This window comes from Peromyscus californicus, unplaced genomic scaffold, assembly GCF_007827085.1.
Source record: "Peromyscus californicus insignis strain IS unplaced genomic scaffold, ASM782708v3 Scaffold_4__1_contigs__length_199733344, whole genome shotgun sequence".
In the NCBI taxonomy this organism is placed as follows: Eukaryota; Metazoa; Chordata; class Mammalia; order Rodentia; family Cricetidae; genus Peromyscus; species Peromyscus californicus.
This window is the reverse complement of record NW_026294562.1, coordinates 104,622,256-104,647,542: the sequence shown is the minus strand read 5'-3', so window position 1 is coordinate 104,647,542 and position 25,287 is coordinate 104,622,256. Positions and strand designations below refer to the sequence as shown.

At 38.6% G+C, this 25,287-nt stretch overlaps 1 protein-coding gene across 1 annotated transcript in view; it reads right to left on the bottom strand.

The window, feature by feature from the left end:
* Positions 1 to 25,287, bottom strand: part of Acer3 (alkaline ceramidase 3) — a 91,112-nt gene that overhangs the window by 28,144 nt on the left and 37,681 nt on the right. Inside the window, exons 3-7 of the mRNA XM_052761349.1 lie at positions 22,883 to 22,935; positions 20,908 to 20,960; positions 17,138 to 17,219; positions 9,801 to 9,836; positions 657 to 715 (exon numbers count right to left, since the gene is read on the bottom strand). Coding sequence (XP_052617309.1) covers positions 657 to 715; positions 9,801 to 9,836; positions 17,138 to 17,219; positions 20,908 to 20,960; positions 22,883 to 22,935 — 283 coding nt within the window. The remainder of the gene's footprint in view (positions 1 to 656; positions 716 to 9,800; positions 9,837 to 17,137; positions 17,220 to 20,907; positions 20,961 to 22,882; positions 22,936 to 25,287) is intronic.

The window sequence follows — 25,287 nt, the reverse complement described above, 5'->3', positions numbered from 1 at the left end:
TATCTTTTTAATTTTAATTTTTGTTTTTGTTTTTGTTTTTTTTTCAAGACAGGGTTTCTCTGTGTAGTTTTGGTGCCTGTCCTGGATCTTGCTCTGTAGCCCAGGCTGGCCTTAAACTTACAGAGATCCACCTGGCTCTGCCTCACGAGTGTTGGGATTAAAGAATGAATTTTATGTATACAAGTCCTCTATCTGCATGTACACCTGCATGCCAGAGAAGGCATCAGATCCCATTATAGAAAGTTGTGAGCCACCATGTGATTGTTGAGAATTTAACTGAGGACCTCTGGAAGAACAGCCAGTACTCTTTAACTGTTGAGCCATCTCTCCAGTCCTACAAAAACATTTTTTGAATGTAGTACTTTTCAAAGTCTTTAACATCCTAATCAATGCTATACATATTCAAGCAGATGTCTCATAAATAGTTTTCTTCAAATTTCTTTAATTTTACAACGCTTCTTTTTATATGATGCACATTAATAAGTCACCTGAAGAACAAGTCTTCCAGACAGCACAAATAAATGCTGGGTTATAGTTTTCTAGCACTATTCTTCTGGAGTTAGGTTTTATTTTATTCCAATTTAGGCTATAGATTTACTGTTATAAGCTTGAGTATATTTTTATCAGAATGTTGATGGCAGACCCAAACTACTTACCATGTGACAATATAAATAGAACGAAGCACTAATGTAAAGACCAACATTCCATACATGACCTGAGTAGGAAAGAAAAAGAAAGTGGTCAATACAACTCTTCCTTCCTATCTCCCCATCCATTCCATCCATCATCTGTCTATCCATCATCCGTCCATCTGTCCACCCATCATCCACCCATCATCCATCCATCCATCTGTCATCCATCCATCCGTCCGTCTGTCTGTCCGTCCGTCCATCCATCCATCCATCCATCCATCCATCCAACCATCTATCCATCCAACCATCCATCTATCTATCTTGTGGTGACAAGGATTGAACCAGAGCCTCATACATACTAGGGAAGTGTTCTGCCACTGAACTACTATATCCTTAACTCCCATTTCTTTTTTTCTTTTTCTTTTATTCCACACAAAGTCTTACCATGTAGACTAGACTGGCCTGGAATTCTGGATCCTCCTGCCTTAGTCTCACATGTGCTAGGACTATAGCTGCGTGCTACTATGTCCGATTTAAAGTCAGCTTTTAAAAAGATGGAAGGCCGGGCGGTGGTGGCGCACGCCTTTAATCCCAGCACTCGGGAGGCAGAGGCAGGCGGATCTCTGTGAGTTCGAGGCCAGCCTGGTCTACAGAGCGAGATCCAGGAAAGGCGCAAAGCTACACAGAGAAACCCTGTCTCGAAAAACCAAAAATAAATAAATAAATAAATAAATAAATAAATAAATAAATAAATAAATAAATAAATAAATAAAAAGATGGAAGAGTCAGGTCAGTGGCACATACTTTCATTACTGAGTATTTCCATTACTCAGGAGGCTAAGGCAGGAGGATCATTAGTTTGAGGGCAGCCTGGACTTATTGCTAGACCCTATCTCAAAGCCAGTCAACCAACACATAACACTGATCTTTCTCATAAGATTCCAAAGTAACTGGACACAAGAGTATCATATAATAATATAGGCTATGAAATAAAAAAATAAAAAATTGTTTTTTTTCTAGCTTTGCCACTAACTAGATGGGATAAAGCAGACCAATCATTTATCCTTTCAAACTCTTGCTCATTTCATTTATAAAGAAAGATGATATTTTAGTATGATACTGGTTAATTCAACTTATATAATATGCATGAACAGACCGACATATTGCATGTGTATATTTATATACAATATGGCATATAGCAGACCAAAATTACTAGTTATCTTTTTCCAAATGTGCTTATCATATCAGCTAACTTACTTAATTAGTAATAAAATGTACAAAAAAGTGTAAAAGAAAAAATTTAACTCAAACTGCTTAGTCTTGTTTTTTCACATTGTTTACACAGTGTGTTTTTACAAAACCTGAGGGTCATGTGAGAAAAGACAAGTCCTGATGTACCACATCTGGGAACCAATCTTTAGTGGACATCTACTCTGTCAGGAAAACTAAGTAACAGGGCTCCTTGAGACAGCAGATGGTCTCTCTGAGATATCAATCACTGATTTGTCAATTTGCTGCTAAAAAGGCTTCACTGGCTTCTTAGGCATTCTTTTTTATCTACTCTTATACATGCTTTTCTTTTTGTTCCTTTGCTTTAAGATATACTGGTGTATGTATTCAATGTGGCAGTTATGTAATTAGGGTATTATCTTATTTTGAAAGACCATCAAATTTGGGCTCCCATTTAGAGATTTCTGGATCACCTTGGACTTAATAGTAAAGGAGAATTGTTATCAGTACTTTCCCTCCTCAGGAAATTAAATCTGTCTAGTCAATACCTTTGGTCTTTATTAACCCTTTCCTTTTAGTTTTATAGCATTACTTATCTCTAGACCTAAGTCAAATATCTTTTAGAAGCTTTTCACCATTTATCATGGGCAGGAATTTACATGTTATTTGACATCTTAATATATAATTTTTAAAATATTCATCTATTTTTATGACTATGCATGGTTGACCTGAATGAACGTGTATTATGTGCATGCCTGGTGTCTGCACAGCTAGAAAAGGGCATCAGATGGCCTGGAACTGGAGTCACAGATAGCTGTGAGCTGCCTTGCGGGTGCTGGGAACTGCCCCCAGTTCTCTGTAAGAGCATCAAGTGTTCTTGACCACTGAACTATCTCTCTAGCCCTACGTAGATTTAGTATCAAATTGTACTATTAAGTTTAATGAATACAACTATTAATGAAAACAACTATATTGTTTTCATATGATACTTATAAAATGATACATTTCCTTGTTTTCAACACTTTAAAATGCTTTTAATTTATTGTAATTGGGTGTGTTTGTGTATGAGAGATGCAGGTGAGTAGGGGTGTCCTTCTATCATAAGACCCAGGACTGAATTCAGTAGTCAAGCTTGCATGACAAGAGTTTTTACCTGCTGAGCCATTTTATAAATCAAGAAATTAAAAGATTAAAGACAGGAAGAAATTTCTGTATGGCTTATCAAGTGTCAAGAAATCGAGACTCTAAGTTTTCAAGCTAGTGAGTTTTTTTAGACAAGATTGCTTTCTCCTTCTTTTTCGGATAATGGATAGTTGTGTCACTCTCAAGAGACCAGACAACTCATTTGTTCCGTTTGTTTCTTCATGGTGCTGGGGATTAAACCCAAGGCCTTGAGCTGCTAGGCAGATATTCTACCACTGAACTCCTACTCGAGCCCCACTAACCATTACTATTAAATTAAGAAACCAGATTCAACAAACGCTGCCATTAGAAGAATGAAAACAGGCTGGGTGTGGTGGCACACATCATAATCCCTACATATGGAAAGCTGAGACAGAAGTATCACATGTTTGAAGACAACTTGAGCTATATAGTGAGACATTCTCTAAAAGACCAAAAGCCAAAAAAGAAAGAGTGAAAACATATGCTACAGAGTAGAATACCTACTTAGTATAGCTGTCACCCAGATTCTGCATATATTTAACATTTTACCACATTATCTCTCTCTGTCTCTCCCTCCTTTCCTCCCTCCCTATTTATTTACAACTAAACATTTAGGTGTATGTTTATCCTAAAAGAGGATATTTTATTATATATCCAAAGTATAAACACAGGGAAGTATAGTAACAGTGGTATGATACTAAATGGCCTTATTTAAAACTTACAGTTGTCTTAATATTTGTAATACGCAAAACTCAAAAAACAAGTAAGCTAGGCATGGTTGTTGATGCCTTTAGTCCCAGCACTCAGGAGGTACAGGCCAGCCTGGTCTACATAGTAAGTTACAGGCCAGCTAGCACTGCATAGTAAGACCCTGTCTCAAACAAAACAAACAAAACATTACACAGGACATGAAAGTTACATTCAGTTACCACACCTCTCAATTGTGCTGGTTTGTTTTTTGTCAACTTGACACAAGCTGGAGTCATCTGGGAAGAGAGAACCTCAAGTGAGAAAATGCCTCTGTCAGATTGGCCTGTAGGCAAATCTGGAGGGCATTTTCTTGATTAAAGATTGATGGGAGAGCCCAGCCTACTGTGGGTGGTGCAACCCTTGGGCAAATGGTCCTGAGTTATATTAAAAAGCAAACTGAGGTTTTCTGTAATGGTCTCCATCTGTTACAAAGAGAAGGTTCCTTGATGAGGGGTGAAGACTACACTTACCTGTGAGTATAAGAACAAATGTTTACAGACTGTTGTTAGGGATTATTCTGTTTTAGTAAAGTAGTGGTTGTTGATTCTCCACCAATAACCACAACCAATCAAAAGGCAGAGCTGTGGAGCCCAGTCCCAATGGGTACATCTACAAAACAATTCCCACAACTAAGGCTCAGGGGATACTGCAGAAGAAGAGATGGAAAGATTGTAAGAGCCAGAAAGTCAGGGAGTTTGCTGTGAGACTGTCTCTCGTAGTAATACCAGAAGCTACACCATAAAGTCTCACCAAATGACTGTCCAAATATGAGCCAAACAGGATGGCACCAATGGGCATGCCAAACTGGATGAAGAAAAGCCCATGAGGCCTCAACCTTATACAAAGAACTATAGGCAACTGAGGGAAGTTGGGAATGAGAGAAGTGGCCTTCCCAAGGAAGAGCATACCAATTGGTTATCCAGTGTCAAATGATCTTGAAAACATATACACAGTTAGCATTATATGGACTGAATAGGTTATATTTAGGAACATATTTATTTACACATATATGCATGCAATAACAATTACTATTTTTTTTAAAGGAGGCCATAAATTTCAAGGAGAGTGGGAGGAGTATATGAAGGGTTTGGAGGGAAGAAAGGATAATTAAATTATAATCTCTCTCTCTTTTTTAATTATCTTTTATTTTTTGAGACAGGGTTTCTCCATGTAGCCCTGGCTGTCTTAGAACTCATTCTCTAGACCAGGCTGGCCCCGAACTCAGAGATCTGCCTGCCTCTGCCTCCTGAGTGCTGGGATTAAAGGTGTGCGCCACCAGTGCCTGCCTTAAATTATAATCTCTTAGGAAAAAAAAAAAAGCAAGCTGAGCAATCCATGAGGAGGAAGCCAAAGAAGTCTTCCACGGTCAGCTTAAGTTCCTACTTCCAGGTTCCTGCTTGAGATCCTGCCTTGACTTCTCTCTACCTGATGGACTGTAAACTGTAGGATGAAATAAATCCTTTCTTTCTCAAGTTTCTTTTGGTCATGTTATTTACTGCAGTAACAGAAGCAAGCTAGGATATTCTCTGAAGTCATTTTATTCCAGACTAGTTCCTCACTCTTTACTTGAGTTTGATGAATTTAGCTTTTGTGGCCCACAGAATCTTGTTACATGGCCTGGGCTGGCTTGACTTTACAATCCTCTTGCCTTAGCCTTCAGAGTTCTGGGATTACAGGCATGTACTCTCTGGCTTATGACTGATATACTTAAAGGTTACAGTCAAGTTACTTGCGGGAATTTCCTTAAGTTTGGGTTTGTTTTATATCTCTTCATGATTTACTAAAATGATGCTGTGTCCTCAGTGAATTATATCAGGAGAAACATGATACCCATTTGATACTTATTACTGGTGAGTCTAAAAATCATTGTAGATTTTTCTAAATATGGCATCTAAACCATGAGTTCATATTAATATTGAGCTCAAATTCTTTTTTAAAATTATTATTGCTCCAAAGTTCTTTCTTTTTTAAAAATTAACTTTATTTATTTATTTATTTAACATCCTGACTGCAGTTTCCCCTCTTCCCCAGGCCCCAAATCCACTCCTTCTGTTTCTGTTCAGAAAGGGGCAGACCTCCCATGGCTATCAACAAAGCATGGCATATCAAACTGCAGTAGGACTAAGCACCTCCCATTGTATTGAGGCTGGCAAGGCAACCCAGTAAGAGGAATATGACCTCGAATTCTTTTTTTTTTTTTTTTTGAATTTATTTTAATTTATTTTGCAATACAATTCAGTTCTACATATCGGTCACGGATTCCCTTGTTCTCCCCCCTCCCGTCCCCCTCACCTTCCCCCCAATGCCCCCCCCCCATTCCCATCTCCTCCAGGGCAAAGCCTTCCCCACAGACTGAGGTCAACCTGGTAGACTCAGTCCAGGTAGGTCTAGTCCCCTCTTCCCAGGCCGAGCCAAACAATCCTGCATAGGCCCCAGGTTTCAAACAGCCAACTCATGCAATGAGCACAAGATCTGGTCCCACTGCCTGGATGCCTCCCAAACAGATCAAGCCAATCAACTGTCTCACCCATTCGGAGGGCCTGATCCAGTGTGGACCCCTCAGCCATTGGTTCATAGTTCATGTGTTTCCATTCATTTGGCTATTTGTCCCTGTGCTTTATCCAACCTTGGTCTCAACAATTCTCACTCATATAAACCCTCCTCATTCTCGTTAATTGGACTCCCAGAGATCCACCCAGGGCCTAGTCATGGATCTCTGCATCCAGATCCCTCAGTAGTTGGATGAGGTTTCTAGCACAACAATTAGGGTGTTTGGCCATCCCATCACCAGAGTAGGTCAGTTCGGGCTGTCTCTCGACCATTGCCGGCAGTCTGTTGTGTGGGTATCTTTGTGGATTTCTGTGGGCCTCTCTAGCACTTTGCTTCTTCCTGTTCTCATGTGGTGACCTCGAATTCTTAAACCTCCTCTTGCCCCAGACTCCTGAGTGCTAGGATTAGAGGTGTGCAGCACCAAATCCAACTATCTCTTTCTATATTTGTAACTTACTCCAACAGTGAGAAATAGCTTATTTGTTCAATTGTTTGAATGTTTATTATAAAGAATAGTGCAAAGGATGCAGATGAGTAATAGAAGGTATGGCTGAAGGCACACAAAATTTCCATGCCCACTCTGAGTATGCTATTGTTCCACTTTCTAGAAGCATTTTTCTTGTGTGTGTGTGTGTGTGTGTGTGTGTGTGTGTGTGTGTGTGTGTGCGCGCACGCATGCGTGCATGTGATTGTGTGGGCACATACTGAGGACACTGAGCTAGCTATCCTGATTTTTAATCTCTGGGCCTAGGGTATACATCACAATGGACATGGATTATTGCTATATGTAGAGAAGACAATATCTCTTACTGGAAAACACATAGCTGTTGCAGTATGGGTAGGTTACATTGATAGTTTGTTAATTTTATTATATAGAACAGATTTGAATAAGCCTTAAAAACACAAAATGGAAAACTGATGGTCATAAAATTATAAATCTTTTTAAATAAAATGGCAATTATATAATGATATCACTGCAAATTACAATAAATAAGAAAGTGATGATGCCCTTTACTGTAGTGTCAATGAGTGTATACGCTTCCAAATGGCCTGAAGAAAAAAGCAAGGCCCCATAAAGAAGTTACAGATTTTATTTCAATAAACAGATTCCAGTTAGATGATTACTGAATTACATTTTAAAAGCTAAAGGAATATTTATTTTCTATATAAGAATTTAAAAGTATATGGAGTCTGACATTCCTAAGATGTCTGCATGTATGTATGTTTGTATGCATATATGTATGCATGTGTGTACATATGTATCTTAACTAGTTTGTTAAAAGAATGGTAGCAGGAGTCATGTATTAGTTACTTTTCTATTGCTGTAGGAAACATTATGACCAAGAAAACTCATAGAAGAAAGGATTTATTTGGGCTTCTGGTTCCAGAGAGTTAGAGTCCATGACGCAGAGTGGAGGCAGCAGGCTTTAAGAATGGTGGCTGGACTACAAGCTGAGGGCTCACATCTCTAACCACAAGCAGAATTCAAAATGGCAACCAAGTCTTTAAACTCTGAAAGCCCATCAGCAATAACATACTTCATCCAACAAGAGAATACTACCTAAACCTCCCAAACAGCACCCTCATCTGGGGACCAAGTATTCAAACATCTGAGCCTGTGGGGAATATTCTCATTCAAACCATAAGTCATATAAATCTAGGTTATGATCCTAGCTCTGCCTCTTAAACACTGTATTTGCTGTCTAGAGGCAACTAATTTCATATCTGAGCTCGTTTCCCTTAAGATATTCATACTAAGCTCATGAACTCTGGACCAATATGCTAGGGAACCTGCATGGGACCAACCTAGGCTCTCCACATATGGATGACAGTTGTGGAACTTGGGTTGTTTGTGGGGTCCCTAGCAGTAGGATCAGAACCTGTACCTGGTGCATGAGCTGGCTTTTTGGAACCTATTCTCCATGCAGGGACACCTCACTCAGCCTTGATGCAGGGGGAGGAGGTTGGTCCTTCCTCAAAGTGATATGACATGCTTTGTTGACTCCCATGGGAAGCCTGCCCCTTTCTGAAAGGAGGAGTGGATGGGGGCGGGGAGGGGAGATAGCCGGGAGGTGGGGGGAGGGAACAGAAAGAGGGGAGGGAGGGGAAACTGTGGTTGGTAAGTAAAATAAATAGAAAAATTAACAAAAAAAAGATATTTATACTAATCCCTAATTTGCAGGGCTGTCAACTGAGAATCAAAGTTTGAAGTTTGTATGGTATCAGGCACAGTACTCCATCAATAACATCCACCTCAAAAAATCCATGAAACATATTAAGGATAAAATATTTGAGGAATTTGCAGTTTAGTCTTTTCTAGATCATAATATTATAAAAACTTTTTCGGACAGAGGATCTAACATAGCCTAACTTGGCCTCAAACTCACTATGGAGGTGAGGCTGGCCTTCAACTCCTGATCCTCCTTCCTCCATCTCCCAAGTACTGACATTACAAGTGTGTGGTACTACATTAGGCTTCATAAAAAGATTTTATGTGTTGAACTCCAGGGTCCCTTGAGCTTCTAAGAATGATACTGTACCTGTATTACTAAATACCAACACCCAGCTAGAGCTGTGCACTGCCTGTCCCAGGTATATTCCTATTACAATGCCTAGCTCCTGTCTACAGCTATGTTTCAAAGTGATCTTTGAATTCAAAGTGATCACAGCACTCAGGCAAGCAGCAGAGGTAGATGGATCTCTATGAGTTGAAGGTCAGCTTGGCCTACACAGAGGTCCAGACCAGCCAGGGCTGTATCCAGCACAGTCATAAAGCCCACTCTAGCCCTGAATTCACTTGTAGCTGAGGATGACCTTGAAGTCCTCCTGCTAAGATCTCTTAAGTATTAGAATGTGTCACCATTCTAGGCCAGTGGTTCTCAACCTGTGGGTTATGATCCCTTTGGGAGTTGAACAACCTTGTCACAGGGGTGGCATATCAGATATCCTGCTTATCAGATATTTACATTACAATTGATAACAGCACTAAAATTACAGTTATGAAGTAGTAATGAAAGAATTGTATGGTTGGTGGTCACCACAGCAGGAAGAACTGTATTAAAGGGTTGCAGCATTAGGAAGGTTGAGAACTAAAGTTCTAGGCTAATAGTAGATTCTTGACATTTTACCATTTTATTTTCAAAAGTTGTATCAGCATATAATTTCCTACAGAAGGGAAACACAGACAACAGGCATGTATTGTTAAACAATTAAATGTTTCATAACTAAAAAAATTTATCAGGCTGGAGAGATGGCTCAGCAGTTAAGGGCACTTCTTGCTCTTGCAGAGGACCCAGGTTTGATTCCAAGAACCCACATGGCAGCCCCAAACCATCGATAACTTCAGTTCCAGGGGATCTGACATTCTCTTCTGACCTTCACAGGCTCCAAGCATGCACATAGTACACAGACATACATACAAGCAAAACACTCATATAAATAACATAAAATAAATAAATCTTAAAAAAAAGTTACCTGATGGAATATAGGCTCTTTTACTTTTAGGTAAATCTGAAAAATATTATTAGAAACATAAGTGAAAGAAGGGATATAAAAACCTATTCCAATTATTCTTCAAATCCCAAACCTTTCTTTCCCCCATGTTATTCCAACCAGATTCCAGTCACATAAAACCAATCAGATAAGGTGGTATGGCACAGGAGGGCTAGCACCTACAGGTAACTTTTTCCCATGCTAGCCCAGCCATGGCAAATGAAATAATTAAATATTTCAATCAGTGGTAGACTATTTCAGCATTGGTCTTTGTGTCACCATCAAGGATGTCAAGAATACAAGGTTATTCAAGAAGGGTCAATAAATTCTGCTGACAGCCCCTATAACAGTAGAAAGAATACTATACTTAGAACCAAATTTCTAGCTCTTCCACTTAATTGCTACAGGCTTTCACCAAGTGTCATTTAACTTAAAAGAATCGATCCTTATCTGAAGAATGGAGAACAGCAGCATGGAGAATTCTAAGCTAAAGTACATGAAAGGATCTAGACATACTAGATTATCAGTAAGTGAAACCATTTAAACAAATTATTTGTATCCATTTCTGCTTCCAAACTATTCACTACCTAGATACACCTCCAGTTACACAAACCCAAGTTTTAGGCTCCAGTGTCTTGTGGCTGTTAAGTTCAATGCCTTTGTAAGATTTAATATGCACATATTGTCTATAGGAGCACAACTTTTAATGACACAGTACACAGGAATCAAAATTCAAATCAACCCTTCAATGACTCTTACACTACCACAAGGAAGTTCAGGTTTCTTAACTTGACATTCAAAGCCTCCCACAGCTCCTGTCTTCCTGCCTGGCCTCACTGCTGTCTTCTCAATCTAATCTCCAAAGAGCACTGTACTTTGAATGCATCACTTTCATGCTTCTGCATCTGAAAATACGTTATTCTTTACTTTGCTCAGAAATCCTCCTCAGGGGCTGGAGAGATGGCTCAGAGGTTAAGAGCACTGCTTGTTCTTCTAAAGGTCCTGAGTTCAATTCCCAGCAACCACATGGTGGCTCACAACCATCTGTAATGAGATCTGGTGCCCTCTTCTGGCCTGCAGGGATATCTGCAGACAGAACACTGTATACATAATAAATAAATAAATAAATCTTAAAAAAAAGAAATCCTCCTCAACTCACAAATACTTTTGAAAATTCAACACAAATTATTCATCCTTGAAGTCTTTTATGATCTCTTTCATTTCCAAGAGAAGCAACTATTCACCATCTACCTATAAGCTGTATGGCAGTGACCTTTCTAATGCTGTGACCCTCTAATACAGCTCCTCATGTTGTGGTGACCTCCAACCATAAAATTCTTTAGTTGCTACTTCATAACTGTAATTTTGCTACTGTTATGAATTGTAATGTAAATATCTAATATGCAGTTTATCAGATAAGTGACCCCTGTGGGAGTCACAACCCACAGGTTGAGAACTGCTACTTTATGGCATTCTACTGGTTTGTTGTGTTCCCCTATAACCTAATCATCTCTTTGCTATCTAGAACTGGGTTTAGACATCTTTATGTCTTCATTTAATATAGTAATCTAATAAAACTTCACATAGTTTTAAAACTTACTTAAAATTTATTTCTGAAATAAGTTTCTTACTATAAAAAGACCACAATTATTTCCTTTAAGTAGTCAAAGGGCTTTGACTGAAAAATTACCTGTAACTCTAAGTTTAATAAGGAGAATGTGTCTTTATTTGTTGTTGTTACTGTTTTTTGTTTTTTTGAGACAGGGTTTCTCTGTGTAGTTTTTGGTGCCTGTCCTGGATCTCGGTCTGTAGCCCAGGCTGGCCTCGAACTCACACAGATCCGTCTGGCTCTGCCTCCTGAGTGCTGGGATTAAAGGCATGCGCCACCACCGTCCTTCAGAGAATGTGTCTTATCTGTGTCTTTATTTCAAAATACTAACTGGAACTCACTATTAGCTTAGGCTGGCTTTGAACTCACAATCCTCCTGCCTCTATGTCCTGAGTGCAGGGATTATAGGTGTGTACCAACAGCACAGGCTTAACAGTATGTCTCTTCAATACTGTTTCCTAGGCCAATAATTATGGAGTCCTTATTATTAATATTATAGTTAGTATAAAAATGTTCTATTTTGCCGGGCGGTGGTGGTGCACACCTTTAATCCCAGCACTCAGGAGGCAGAACTAGGCGGATCTCTGTGAATTCAAGGCCATCCTGGTCTACAGAGGGAAATTCAGGACAGGCACCAAAACTACACAGAGAAACCCTGTCTTGAAAAAAAAAAGTTCTATTTTATATTCATTTTATGGTAAGAAAAACTAAAGCTAAGAGAGAACTATGTAAAAATATTAGATCCAAACTCACATCCAACTAATTCAAAAGCTTGATTTGTTTCTAATTATAACATCTCTTAACTTACAAATGGGTCTAGCCTTGATTTTGATGCCAACTTTCTAGATAACCTTAGTTGGCCAGGCAAGTCACTGACACTCTTGATTTTATTCCCTCCGTTAAAATAATAGCATGACTTCTTTTTACTTCTGAAGTTGCAGGATTCTTTCATTATGAACTCATACAGAGTTTAGGCAAAGGAGTACAGGAACTCAGGAAAATAGTGAATATCCTATTCATCATCTTAACCAGGTGACATCTTCCTTCAGCAGGCTGTTAATCTTAATTTTTCTTAACTATTCAGAGACAACTAATAGTTGTTTTTTGACTTGTATTTATTTATTCATTGTATGCATGTGATAGCATGAGAGTGAAGGTCAGAAGACAACTAACAAGGGTAAATTCTTTCCTTCTATCATGTGGGTTCTGGGAGTTGAACTCAAATTGTTAGGTTTGAAGGCAAGCACCTTTACCTGCTAAGCCATCTTGCCGTTCCTGTTCACTTTTCACTTCTAAAATTTTTGTACTCTGTGACATGAGGCTTTCTTGTCTTTCCTGTATCTCTGATTACTGTTTTAATCTCCTTTGCTGGTTATAGTTTTACATGGTCCTCAAAGGTCTGCATTCCATAGGTTGTATCTTTTTAGTCTTAATGGTATGTTTTACTTTGGCACCAGTTCACCTATCTCCATATTTCTGATACAACCTACACTTCAACCAACTTCCCAAAATTATATCTTTAGTCCAGCCTACCTGTTAAGCCTCCAGTATCATTAATACTGGATACTTCCAAACTCAACTTATCATAAACCAAATTTATTTATTCCTACATCACAGCATAAGCTTACTAATTATCTTTCCTGAAAAAGATGCTCAGAGTTCAATTATTTAATTTCAATTAAAAAGTTTCCTTTTTATTACATAAGAGTGTGTGTGTGTGTGTGTGTGTGTGTGTGTGTGTGTGTGTGTGTGTACATGCACTCATGCCATGGCATGCAGGTGTAAATCAGAGGACACTTTGTAGGAGTCAGCTCTTTTTCTACCATTTAGGTTCCAATTATCAAACTTAGGTTGTTAGGCTTAGCAACGGGACCTTTATCCACTGAACCATTTTGCTGGTCCAGTTTATTATTATTATTTTTAAAGACATAGCCCAGGCTGGTCTTAAACTGATTATAATGTTAAAGATGACCTCAAACTTCTGATCCTCCTGCCTCAACCTTCCTAACTTAGGTTTTGGGAATGCAGACATATACCAACACATTTGGTTTTATTCAGTGCTGAGGATGTAATCTAGGGCTTTCTGTACACCAGGCAAGCACTTTACCAACTGAACTATAACCACAGTCTTATTATTTTATATGTATTTTTATTTTTAATTTTAACTTAATTTTGTTTTGTTTTTCGAGACAGGGTTTCTCTGTGTAGCCCTGGCCATCCTGGAACTCACTCTGTAGACCAGGCTGGCTTCAAACTCAGAGATTTGCCTGTCTCTGTCTCCTGAGTGCTGGGATTAAAGGTTTGTACCACCACTACCCAGCAATTTAATTTTTATATTTTAAGACTCATGTAGTCTGGCCCTGAATTTGCTATGTAGAAAAAATGGCCTTTAACTCATGATCCTTTGGCCTTTGCCTCCTGAGTGCTGGGATTACAGGCGTGTCCCAACATGCTGGCTCCATGTTTTAATTTTAATAGAAGGTCTTGCTGTGTAGTATGTGCTACCCTCAAACTGAGATGTCATGCCTTGGCCTGTGAAGTGCTGGGACTACAGGCATGCACCACCACTTACATGGTTAATAGGCTAACAACCAGGCCCTAAGAAGAAAAGCCATTCCGTACCATTCTGTCTTTGTTCTTCTTCTACCCTCTCTAATCAGTGGGTCATATGTCCCACAGGTTGTATATGTCTGCTGCTTTTCATACCCACAGCTACACTACTTCAATCTTGGTCCCTATTTTACAAAGTATGAAAAATCCCTGTATTTAATCTTCAGACTCTATCTTCTGTAACAGGTAATTTTTCTAAAACTTGTCTGATTATATTTTTTTCTAGTTTATGGATCAATACTAAGAACAAATTTAAACTCTTTTTTTGTTGTTGTTGATTTTTTTTATTCTTTTTTTTTATTTTGCAATACAATTCAGTTCTATATATCAGCCATGGATTCCCTTGTTCTCCCCCCTCCCGCCCCCCCTCACATTCCCCTCAGCCCACCCCCCCCATTCCCACCTCCTCCAGGGCAAAGCCTCCCCCAAGGACTGAGATCAACCTGGTAGACTCAGTCTAGGCAGGTCCAGTCCCCTCCTCCCAGGCCAAGCCAAGCGACCCTGCATAGGCCCCAGGTTTCAAACAGCCAACTCATGCACTGAGCACAGGACCCGGTCCCACTGCCTGGATGCCTCCCAAACAGATCAAGCCAATCAACTGTCTCACCCATTCAGAGGGCCTGATCCAGTTGGTGACCCCTCAGCCATTGGTTCATAGTTCATGTGTTTCCATTCGTTTGGCTATTTGTCCCTGTGCTTTATCCAACCTTGGTCTCAACAATTCTCACTCATATAAACCCTCCTCATTCTCGCTAATTGGACTCCCAGAGCTCCACCCGGGGCCTAGCCATGGATCTCTGCATCCAGATCCCTCAGTCGTTGGATGGGGTTTCTAGCACAACAATTAGGGTGTTTGGCCATCCCATCACCAGAGTAGGTCAGTTCGGGCTGTCTCTCGACCATTGCCAGCAGTCTGTTGTGTGGATATCTTTGTGGATTTCTGTGGGCCTCTCTAGCACTTTGCTTCTTCCTATTCTCATGTGGTCTTCATTTACCATGGTCTCCTATTCCTTGTTCTCCCTCTCTGTTGTTGATCCAGCTGGGATCTCCCGCTCCCCCAAGCTCTCTTTCCCTCGCCCCTCGCCCTTCATTACCCCCACTCCCTCATGAAATTTAAACTCTTAAACATAGCACACATAGGACTTTATCACCTGATATTTTGTTTAACTCACTAGACTCATTTACTACTTTCTCCTACCATAAGCAATCACCTATATAAAATCTCTCTCAATTTTGTACCCATGATAACTTAATTGAACAATCAAGACAAACTATTCAGTAAACATCTGGCACATAGTAAGTAGTTTCTAAAAAACAACAATTCACTATGCTAGTCCGTGTGTATGGGAATACAAAAGACTAAAAATGCTTTACTACACTGTTGCCCAGAGGCCTGAAAAACTCCTGTTCATCAGTTAAAATCTAACCCAAGAGAATCTTCTCTGAAGCTTGCCCTGACCTACTCACATAGTATTTTTTTTGTTCTGCTTTTGCTTCCTCAGACAGTGTTTTGATGTAGCCCAGGACAGCCTCAAGCCATCATGCCTGGTTCAAGCAGTAATCTTTGTTTTTGTTTTCTAAGTTCTAGGCTTAGACCAAAACATTATGTAGCCCAGGCTGGCCTCAAGCCCATGTGTGATCCTCATTAAGCAGTATTTTTTTTTTAATTAAAATTAGGAAGGAAGTAGGGGCATGCTGAGACAAAGTCATACAGCTGAACCTGGCCTAGAATATACTATGTAGCTCAGGATGGTCTCAAACTTCTTATCCTCTTGTTTTAGCCTCCAGGTGTTGGGATAACAAGCACATACCATCATCTTGGCTTCAAGAGTAAATTAAGCCTGGTGGTGGTGGTGGCGCATGTCTTTAATCCCAGCATTTGGGAGGCAGAGCCAGGCAGATCTCTGTGAGTTTGAGGCCAGCCCGGTCTACAGAGTGAGATCCAGGGCAGGCACCAAAACTACACAGAGAAACCCTGTCTCGAAAAAAAAACCAAAAAAAAAAAAAAAGAGTAAATTAAATTTTAAAGCAATTTATTTTTATTATGTTTCAATTATTTGTGTGCATGTGCACACACATGAACATGCCTGTACATGAGTGCAAGTGCTTGAAGGCAACAGATCCCTCTAAAGTTAGAGTAACAGGGGTTTGTAAGTCACCTGATATGGGAACCAAATTGGAGTCTTTTCTAAGACAGGTATGTACTTTAACTACTGAGCCATCCCTCCAGTCCCAAAATTATTTAGTTTTTAAAAATGGTTCATAAAGACAAAAATTACACATATACATGATGTGCTAAATGCACTCACATGGTCTTAATTAATCCTCTTTTTCTCACATCACTATATTACAGGTTTTTACCTTTATTCTTGTAGTCATTATCTTCTGCTACAAGTCTTTGTTCCCATTTAACTTCCCTAGAAAAATGAGTTCCCTCATGGATACCAACTACTTCTTAGTCACTTTTGTATTTCTAGTACCTGACACAGGTTTCCAATTAATATTTTCTTAATTCAAGGTTAACAATGAAAACCCTCACAGTCGGGCCAACATGGAAAGCCTCACTTCTTGTTTTTAACAAATAAAAGGTAGTAAGTTCATCCATGAGAAAAGCAATTTTTCCTGTTGCTACTAACTAAATATTTACTTTTTGACCTTTTCTTCATCTTAAAAAAACACATTAAAGAGTTATTTTGGGGACTGAAGAGATAGCTCATTGTTTAAGAGCACTTGCTCTTCTTGCAGAGGACCCAGATTCAGTTCCCAGCACCTACATGATGGCTTACAACCATCTGAAACTCCAAGGGATCTAATATCTTCTGACCTCTCCAGGTATCAGTCACATAGATGGTACACATACATATAGACAAAACACTCAAACACACACAAAAAAAGTAGAATAAATCTAAAAACTAACTTTTTAAAAGTTTTTTTCAATTAAAAGTAGTTTTTGAAAAGGAAATAAAGGTGCAAAGTCTAAAAATAAGATATTCCAATTGCATAAAAAATTTTCAGTTTGAATAGCTTGACACAAACACTGGAAAATAACTGTTCCAATCTCCTATAAGGCATACCTTGCTGGAGATAAAGTATGACTTACCGTGGTTACTATTAAACTGAATAGAGCTAGGGTAAAAAGCAGATGGTAGTTTATTGAGCTCTTTGTCTTGAAACATTCAAACCTTTAAAATAAGAGAGAAAGAAATTTACTTTATAATGTATAACAGGAACAAACTGAATGCACTTACAACTTGCCCACATGCCTTTGTGATCCAGCACACCTCACTATTTCTACCTCTCACTCTTCGTGTTAGAAACACTGAACTGCACACTGATTACAAGAGGATCAGCAGTAGCCACATAACTTGAGCTGAGACAATGAAGTTCTCTCTCCAAGTATGAAGTTGGGGAGATAACTAAATCAATTAAGTAAAGGGAGTCAAAATATGGTATCAGATAGTCTAAGGCTGATATCTGGAGGCAGCCAAAGTGAATAAACAAGTAAACGAACAAGCAGAGAAATAACCTGAATGAAAAGAAAAATAAAGTAGATAGAAAGACTTGAAGCCATGTGGAGGAAGGACTGAAGAAAGACAGAGGCACAAAGACATTCCTTTGCAGTTCTAGTGAGGCAAGGTTGCACTCCTTTCTATTTGGTTTCCCGGTTTCCTCATGTCCTCACAAAAAGGAAGTTTCTTTAACTCTAGCAGCTTTGTGTATTTGTGTATCTTACAACTAATGATCTCTCTCTGAATGAAACTACTGAGATCACTGTACTGCTAGGCATGGTATCATGCTTTTTATCCAGTATTCAGGACGCTGGGATTGAAGGACAGCCCTGAGCTGCAGAGTGAGAGTCTGTTGAAGCAGGAGGAGGAGAAAAAGGCATTCTATTATAATTATTTTCCTAATGTGTCTCCCCAACTGGAGTGTGAATTCTTTGTGTACAATGATATAATCTTACTCATGGTGATATTTTATTTGTACTGAAATGTGATTTTATTTGTATATTAATAAATAAAGTTGCCTGGGGGTCAGAGCTAATAGCAAGCCTTAGCAGAAGCTGGGCGGTGGTGGGGCACGCCTTTAATCCCAGCTCTTGGGAGGCAGAGCTAAGCGGATCTCTGTGTGTTCAAGGATACAGCCAGCATGGAGACACATGCCTTTAATCTCAATACCAACCATAGAAGACCTGGAGGTCTGTACAGACAGGCAGTGACTAGGAGGTCATGTGGTTGGGTTTACAACCAATGAGAAGGCAGAACAGAAACACTATAAAAAGACAGACACACAGGAAGTAGGTCTCATTCGGAGAGGTAGGACAACAGCGACAGTGAAGGGTAAGGTTTTTAGCTCTTAGCTATTGCTCTGACCTCTTGGCTTTCATCTCTGTATTGGCTCTGTGTTTCTTATTTAATAAGACGGTTGGTTACATCTACACTTACTATTTTTTCAGATAATTACTAGGTTAGTGCCTGATGCACAGGAGATAGTATGGGGGACAGTTGGCCATCAGTAAACACCCAACCTTTGAGGACTAGGTTTTAGAATAGACAGCAGTGCATTCTCAATTACTAACTGCTCATAGAAACTGAACTGCACGCTTACCTCCTTCTCTGTAAAGAAAGGAGACTGGAATGGAAGGTTTCTAAGCTCTCTTTCACCTTTAAATTCTAGGTTTTATGACTCTGAAGATGATACAAATGTGAGGCAGGATCTTACTTTTAAATTATATGACTTTATAATTGGAAAGAAGTGTTAGGTAGTGCATTTATGAATTACAGTTTTCTTTTTGCTTTGTCTACAGTTGAGAAACTTATTTCAAGTGTTCTCAAAGGATATTGTTAAGCTCACAACTGTCTACAATTTCAGTTCCAGGGGATACAATGCCTTCTCTGTTCTCTCCAGGAATGCACATGATGCATATTCATACACACAGGCAAATCACCCATATGCACAAATGTTACCACAACAACTTTATTTTATTTTATACATCTACTTTTTTCTTATTTGTCCAAAATTTATTGGATTATTCCCACTCATTTTGAATCAGGGTGCTTTCCGATCTACTTCCTCCAAAAGGAGTATCCATACCTCTGTAGGCTTTGTTTTTCCCCCTGTAGGCTGACAGAGGACAGTGGAGTAGCAAACACACAGATTGTGCATAACTAAAGATCATAGTCATTTTATAGTATCCTAGGCATTTCACATCTGTGATGTAAGAATGGGGGCTCTGCACTAGGCAGTTTGTCATGTATTTCTTCTTTTCCTCTTCTGGAGACGGATGAAGGAGTTCCTTTACAAGAGGCATGTTCTTATAGGGAGGTTGACACCACTGGAAAGGCTATCACTACTTTCTTAATCTGGCCCTGTCCATAGAGGGTTAGTACCTTGACTCTTTTGCTTTCTACTTCCAAGTCTATCACAAAACTTGTCCAGTACATGCTTCACAGATGAAAGCATACAAAGGCAAGCAGGTTTAGAAACAGTTGGAGGTCTAGACTGCTTTGCATACTTAATATGGTCAAAGAACATCCTAAAACCAATTCAAAACAAAACAAAAAACCAATCAGGGTCAGAGAGATTCTGCCCCTTCTAGTTTTCTGGCATGAGCTATTTCTAGGGATATTTTAGTGTCCCTCAGAGATTATTAACCTGCATAATGTATGCCTGGCATGCTTATTAATGAAGCTCTGCTCACTGCCTTGAGCAAGCTGCTAAATTTCTCTGTGCTTTACTTTCTTGTGTATGAAACCAGCTCAGTACCTACTGTCCTCATTAGTTGAAATTTGGAAACAGTGCAGAGGTAAGCACAAAGCCCCATCCATAGCTGAGCAGCTACTGGCATTTGATAGCTGCTGGGAAAGAGACAGTCTGGTTTCTTTAATGATGTGACCACTGATACTTCAATTATACTCAAGAGAAAGCCCCACACCCAAGAGTGGTGAACAACACAAACTGGACTTGATAGGTAAAATAATAAAATAATAATAATAATAAATAAAACATGAAATTGGGTAGTTAGGGAGATAGGACTAGATCTGGAAAGAGTTCAGGGAGGGGGAAAGATGATCAAAATACATTGTATGAAATTCTCAAACAACTAATAACTATGAGTGTACTTCACTTTTCAGGTAAGCTTTTGTTAAGAGACAGTTCATGGTACAATGAGATGGTTTAGCAGGTAAAAGCAATTACAGTTTAAGCCTGAAGACTTAAGTTCAATCTCAGTATACCAGAGTGGAAGGAGAGAACCCACTTCTGAAAGTTGTCCTCTGGCCCCAACATGTACACTGTGGGACACACACACACACACACACACACACACACACACACACACACACAACAATGACAAAAGGAACTGGTGCTGGCTCAGCAGTTAAAAGAGTACTTGCTACTCTTGCAGAAAACCTGGATTCAGTTCCTAGCACATACATGGTAGCTCACAACCCTCTATAACTCCATTTCCAGAGGATCCAATATCCTCTTCTGAACTTCTCATACGAGGCATGCACATGGTACACAGATATACATGCAGGCAAAATGCTTACATACATAAAATAAAAATAAATAATATTTTTAAAAAGCAGTAATTAAAAAAAAAACCATTCATATTACAGTATAGAGAAACTATTCCAAAACTTTTATGGCACAATTTGGACACATTCTTCACTCAAGAAAAGGCAAAATATGTATTTAAGTCAAATTAAGATACTACCTAAACTGGCATTAGGGTTTTGAGATTACTGCAGCTTCCCCAAAACTAAACTCTTCACTAATGTCTCAATTTCTATCTTTTACATTACATATCTTCATAATGTAATTGTACCAAAAACCACATTGAATTGAATTTTAAATGTAAGTACTCACATGCAGTACACAAATATGCAGCAGCTGTAAATCATGGGGAGCTCATCCAATAGCTACATGAAGTAGAGAGACAAAGATGTGAATACTGTACAGCTATAACTATGGATGTCAAAATAAACTTCAGAATGGTTATGATTGTCATCTCTTAAGCTAGGGATGTGCCTCAGTGGTAGAATGCATTGCTTAGGATGCACAGGACCTGAGTTCAATTCCTAGCTTCTCTCCCCCAAAATATTAATTTTCATTTAATTTCTTTTACTAATTATTTAATATATTCATCACCATCTAACTTACTTGTACAATTGGTTGTTTTTTGACCCATCAAAGTTATCTATCCATCCCTTCTAAGACAGACATCTAAGTGGCACATCTGACTGACTCTTCCCAGAGAGCAGCCTTGTAATCAGAGTCCAGGCCAAGGAAATCGGAAATGTTTGTAAATGTGCACATTTGGGAAGTATTTAGGAAGTAAAATAAATAGAGATTTGTTATTAATTTTATAGAAAAGTGAGGAGAAAGAAACTATAAAGGATTTATCAAGTTTCTTGCTTAACAATTCAGGAGATAGTAGTACAGTTTAATGAAATGATGAAAACAGAGAAAATGACAAGAACAATTTTCAGCATTCTGAGTTTCAAGTACCTGACACAGATATGTAGAAATGTCTATCAGGTAATGAGAAGTACAGATGTGTAGTTCAGGATAAAGGTATGGACTCCAGATGTTTGTGGCTTATTTAAAAGGACTACATTTACAAAAATATAAATACGCATTCATTTGCTTGTGTGTGTGTGTGTGTGTGTGTGTGTGTGTGTGTGTGTGTGTGTGTGTGCGCACACTCGTGGAGGCAAGTAGTCAACAGTTAGTTGTTTTTCCTCAGGCACTCCCCATCTTGTTTTTTGAAATCAGTTTCTCACTGACCTGGAGCTTGTCAATTAGGGTAAACTGGCTAGCCATAAAGAATCTGCCCGTCTCTGCCTAGGATGACAAGCATATGCTACCACTCTTGGCACTTTTATGTGGATTCTGGGGATCAAACTCAGGTTCTCACACTTGCATGGCAAATACTTTACTGATTAAAATATCGTACCAGGCCCCATTTATTTTATTTATTTGTTTATTTTATTTATTTATTTATTTATTTAGCAGAGAGAGGGGTACTGTTGGGTATGCATGTACCCGCACGTATGTGCACTTAGAGGACAATCTTTGGAAGTTGGTTCTCTCCTTCCACCATGTGATCATGGGGATCAAACTCAGGTAGTTGGACTCAGCAAGTACCTTTCCTTGTTGTACTATCTCACTAGTCTTCATCTTATTGCTTATTAATTTTTTGTTTAGTTTTTAAAAAAGATTTATTTTATTTGTGTGTCTTGCCTTCATGTGCTTATATACAACCATGTGTGTGTTTAGAAAGGGTTGTTGGATCCCTAGAACTGGAGTTACAGATGGCTGTGAGCTGCCATGTGAATGATGGGAACCAAACCTGGCTCTGTAGTTGGCATATAAAATAATCAGTTTTGAATTTCAGGATAGCCAGGGCTACAAAGAGAAACCCTGTCTTGTTAGTGATGATAAAAAGTTCAAATGACTAGATATATAACGTCTTCGCAGCAAAGATAGAAACTAAGCAGGATCTATCCCACTCAAATGGATGCCACTGATACATGAAAAACTGTAGGCACGTAAGAATATAATGTTTTTGTGAACTGCTTACGACTTTTTAGGACACCTCCATGTAATAGTCTTCTTTAATGATGTTCTAAAATTATATATGTCTGCACAGAGTTGGCATACATACATAGAAAGCCATACTACTTCCTTATATGGTCAATTTGAGTCCTTTGACTTGAAGTGAAAAACTTCAATGATGACAAGTCCCCTCTTTTATTATCCTTTAGTTATGCATTCTTTTCTCAAATTGGAAGTGTCTCTAAATTGAGAGAAATAATCACTTACTTTTGCCATTACTCACCTGCATTTCATATTTCAGAGTCATGTGGAAACACCAGGATCCCATCCCTACCACTGAAATTAAGACAGACAAATAAAAGAATTAGCAAGAAATTCTTTGGGACCAGAATGATTTCAGAAGACAATAACACATTTCAAAGTATTAAGTTTGGAGGAAAACAAAGTTTATGTCTTGCGACAATATACAGATAATACTGAGTTAGTGCTATGATTGAGGATTTTGGCATAGAAGAAAAACAAGCACAGTATAATTTTTCTAAAATTCTCCCCACTAAGTAATTTACTAGATTAACAATACTCTATTATTTCTATAAAGTACTGGATGCTCAGGATAAGCTTTACTGTGCATAGTTGGTCAGCTTCCTTTAGCACTCTCTTGTACTCCTCTGATCCATAAAACCTAGTAGTGTAATTTAGAGAGCCACGATACCATATATACAAAACTACTGGAAAGACACCTAAATGCAATTCTTCTGAGAACTTTCTTGAGAAAGTGTACTGCAGTCTCTATGTGTAAATATTTAATAAACTAACTTTGCTTCTTTCTGACTCATTCTGTAATTCTTTCTGTGGTATATAGTTAAGAATCCAAGAGAGCATCTCAGACACTGGTGGCAGTGTGGGGCAGTCTCTTTGCCACAATAAATAGTTCTATGAATTGAAGTTTTATGCTGCCAAGTGTGGTGACCACTATATATGCTCTAGGTCCTTTCATCTTTACAGAACCATTATTGGTTACCATCTGGCCTTCATGTAATTCACTAACAATAAAGGTTTACACATGGCATACAGCTATTAAGTAATAACAAAGGGATTCTAACTCAGGCTCCTTTATAAAGTATTTTATATACAACTTATGTATCTAGGAAACAATTACAGTACAGAAAAGGCATAAAAGACATTTTCAATTTTCTGGCCCCAAAATGGGCTTTGTAGGCAAGGCTAAAATAATTTTGTAGCTAGGTAGGACTTTTATAATAAATATTGTATCAACAGTCCATACATTCCATTTCATGCTAATTGAAAGGAGAAAAAGAAAAAGCACCCTCCCCCTTTTGGTAGTACTAGGCATTAATGCTAGGGCTATGTTCCTGGTAGGCAAATGTTCTACTATGGAGCATCCCAAGCCAAAAGAAATTGTAGATTGAGACAGAGTCTAAGTTTTAAAGATTGACCTCACACTCACTATGTATCCAGGCAAGCCTCCCAAGTGGCTGAGATTACATGTGTGCCCCACTACACCTGGCCAGGTGTATAGTTCAATTTATTCATCCTTCCTTACATCTAGATTTCAATCACAGAAAATCTTTCCAAAATGCTGGACATAAATTCACACATTTTCTTTCAGCATTCATAATATTTTGGTTTTTATATTTATATTTCTGATTAATTTAGAAATTATTTTTGTGTACGATATAAGGTAATATTCAATTATTTTCTCTAGCATCAATTATGAAAATATTTTATCTCCTTTGCCCCAATGACTGGAGATGCCATTTTATCAATGTTTGGTAAGCTATGTGTGTCCAGGAATTTGTGTATTTCTATTTTATCTCATTTGTTGGCATATAACTATTCACAATTGTTCCTTATGGCCTGGCAGTAGTGGTGCATGCCTTAACCCCAGCACTTAGGAGGTAGAGGCAGGAGGATCTCGGAGTTCGAGGCCAGCCTGGTCTACAGATGGTGTTCCAGGACAGCCAGAGTCACACAGAGAAACCCTGTCTTAAAAAACAAAAACAAGCCGGGCGGTGGTGGCGCACGCCTTTAATCCCAGCACTCGGGAGGCAGAGGCAGGCGGATCTCTGTGAGTTTGAGGCCAGCCTGGTCTACAGAGTGAGTTCCAGGAAAGGCGCAAAGCAAGACAAAGAAACCCTGTCTCGAAAAAGCAAAAAAAAAACAAAACAAAAATCAAAAACAAACAAAAGTTCCTTGTGATTCTTTGTATTATTGTATCAGTTGTAATTCATCATCTTCATTTCACCGATCATATGTATTTGTCTCTATTTCATTTATTTCTGCTCTGGTCTTTATTATTTCCTTCCTTCTGTTACTTTTAGTGTCTATTGTTTTTTATTTCTTGAGATGTAATGTTAGGGTTACTTGCACTCTTCTTGATACAAACATCCTTTTTTGAACTGCTTTTGCTATCTCTCACAGCTTTTCATATGTTGTATTTCCATTTTATTTTTTTCATTAATTCACTATTTTTTTCAGGAGCATATATCTTAGTTTTTCCATATCTGTAGAGTTCCTAACGTTTTTCTTGTTATTTGTAGTTTTACACCATTCTTATCAGAAAGATATTTAAAATCATTCCAATCTTAAATTGTTCAAATTTGTTTTGTGAGCCAACATATGATCTGTCCTGGAGAATGTTCCATGTGCTGTTGAGGTACACATGTA